This window comes from Hevea brasiliensis, chromosome 4 (assembly GCF_030052815.1).
Source record: "Hevea brasiliensis isolate MT/VB/25A 57/8 chromosome 4, ASM3005281v1, whole genome shotgun sequence".
NCBI classification, from domain to species: domain Eukaryota; kingdom Viridiplantae; phylum Streptophyta; class Magnoliopsida; order Malpighiales; family Euphorbiaceae; genus Hevea; species Hevea brasiliensis.
The window spans coordinates 8,188,348-8,190,216 of record NC_079496.1 but is presented as its reverse complement, the minus strand read 5'-3'; the positions used below and the strand labels follow the sequence as shown (position 1 = coordinate 8,190,216).

The 1,869-nt window shown below is 30.9% G+C and overlaps 1 protein-coding gene across 1 annotated transcript; it reads right to left on the bottom strand.

The window, feature by feature from the left end:
* Positions 1-559: 559 nt before the first annotated feature.
* Positions 560-1,499, bottom strand: LOC110642143 (uncharacterized). Its single transcript, XM_021794101.2, has 2 exons — positions 924-1,499; positions 560-789 (listed from the first exon to the last, which is right to left on the bottom strand). Exons 1-2 carry the CDS (start codon positions 1,386-1,388, stop codon positions 706-708), a joined length of 549 nt encoding a protein of 182 aa, XP_021649793.2. The 5' UTR covers positions 1,389-1,499; the 3' UTR covers positions 560-705.
* Positions 1,500-1,869: the final 370 nt, after the last annotated feature.

Below are 1,869 nucleotides of genomic sequence, written 5' to 3'. Positions count from 1 at the left end.
GATAGTTTATCAGTGCTGATTTGATTATTTGGTCTTCTCCTTCAGTTGGAATATCTTGTTGCTTTTAATTTTTATTTTTATAAAAATCTAAACTACCCATTTTAAATTGAATGGTGGAAATGAAAGTTTGAGTATCCACTTCTAGCTCAATTATCCAATAAAAAATAAAAATTCATATTTCTATGAATATCAAATTCCTTCGATAGATTGGACACACTATAAATACTTTAAAATAAGAGAGTACTTATTTTAGCTTATAAGATGAACTCTAAAAATAAATTGATCTATTTACTTGTAATATTTTTTAAACTTATAAGTTGAAAAAAATTAAGTTGAGTGATCAAGTTTTATTTTGGTACTTATAAGTTAATTTGATAAAATAAATTATCATGTTATCCTCATTTAATTTTAAAATTCTATTATGTGTTTTATTTAATACAATTTTCAGTAATTATAACAATAAATGTACTTATAAATTATTTTTTACTAAATATGTCAATCACCCATTAACCACTAAATATTTTAATTAAATATATAACTATTTAAATTTTTACATGCTTAAAAGCTCAAATTAGCTTATAAATACAAGTGCTTGTAAGCTGATTTTTCATAAGTTAAATCAAATACCCTCTAAATAAGACAACTTTTTTTCTAAATAAAATTGAAAAATGCTACCCAAAAGAAGAGACGGAAGGGCTTGCCGGGTTACATTTGGCTGCATAAGTTGATGAGATTGGATGTAGTTTCCATACCAGCAATTGCGGCCTCTAATGATCCTTTATTTTTGCCCTGTAAAGAAAAAAAATTAAGAGAATAGAGAGAGCTTGTTTATAATTATAGCTAATTCCAAGAAGCTCACATATATGCATGTTTTGAACAAGATTCAATTTCAAACTGCTGATAATTGTTACTAATTTAATTACCTGACCCTTTTTATTCTGATGCCTCTTGGCTTGTAGCAATGTGTAATTATCAAGGAACAAAGCATCCTTATGATGATTGATATTTTTATCTCGATAACAACCACAACAAAGATCATAGGTATTACCAGGACCATCGAAGCATTGAACGCAAGTAAAGTAAACTCCATCAAGATACGCTCTACACTCATCACAAACAAAAACTCTTTCGCTTGAATATATGTAGTGCACAGTCACGAATTCATCGAAATCCAAGCTGCCATTTCCGTTCTGGTCTAGCTTTCTAAAGAAGTCGGGAGAAGCAATTGTTTTAAAGCCCTTCTGCTTAAGGTATTGCTGATATTCCTCGAAACTGATTTCTCCATCTCCATTCGTATCTATTGATCGGAAAAGATCGGTTGCTAATCGCTTCTGCTTTTCTGACAAGTTTGCGTAGTATGCTTTAGCCGTCTCTGATATCTCCTCCATCTGGATATGATATCTATGGATTTGTGCGTATGTGTGTGGCAAATTGTTCTTTAAGGAGAAACGCTTGACCTTATATTCTGTATACTGATAAAGAATTATCTGAAAACAAATTTGAAGTTTCCCTGTGTTTTCTTCCACACAAATAATTGATTTGGTCGCAATATCTCATGGTAAAAAAGAGTTAGCGTTGCATCCACAGAATTGACATAAGAAATTTCCATGAATCTAAGTCAAATTCTAAATAAATAAATATGCAGCATGACTATTTAATTTGCTTTGAAAAAAAAAAAGGGTTTAGGGACCTTTCGTTAATTTATTTTGTAATATATGATCCTCCAATGTATCTTGTCGTCACAAATGAGCAGTGGGCATTTACCTGAGCCGATGATTGACCTGAAGAGCCTTTATTTTCAGGCCGCCTACTCCTCCTGGTCTGTAGCAATACACATAATTATCAAGAAAGATTGAATCCTTGTGATGA

Coding starts and splice junctions, on each gene's coding strand:
- LOC110642143 (XM_021794101.2), bottom strand. CDS start 1,388: ATGGAGGAGATATCAGAGACGGCTAAAGCATACTACGCAAACTTGTCA. Junction 790..923: donor ATCAGAATAAAAAGGGTCAG/GTAATTAAATTA, acceptor TTTTCTTTACAG/GGCAAAAATAAAGGATCATT.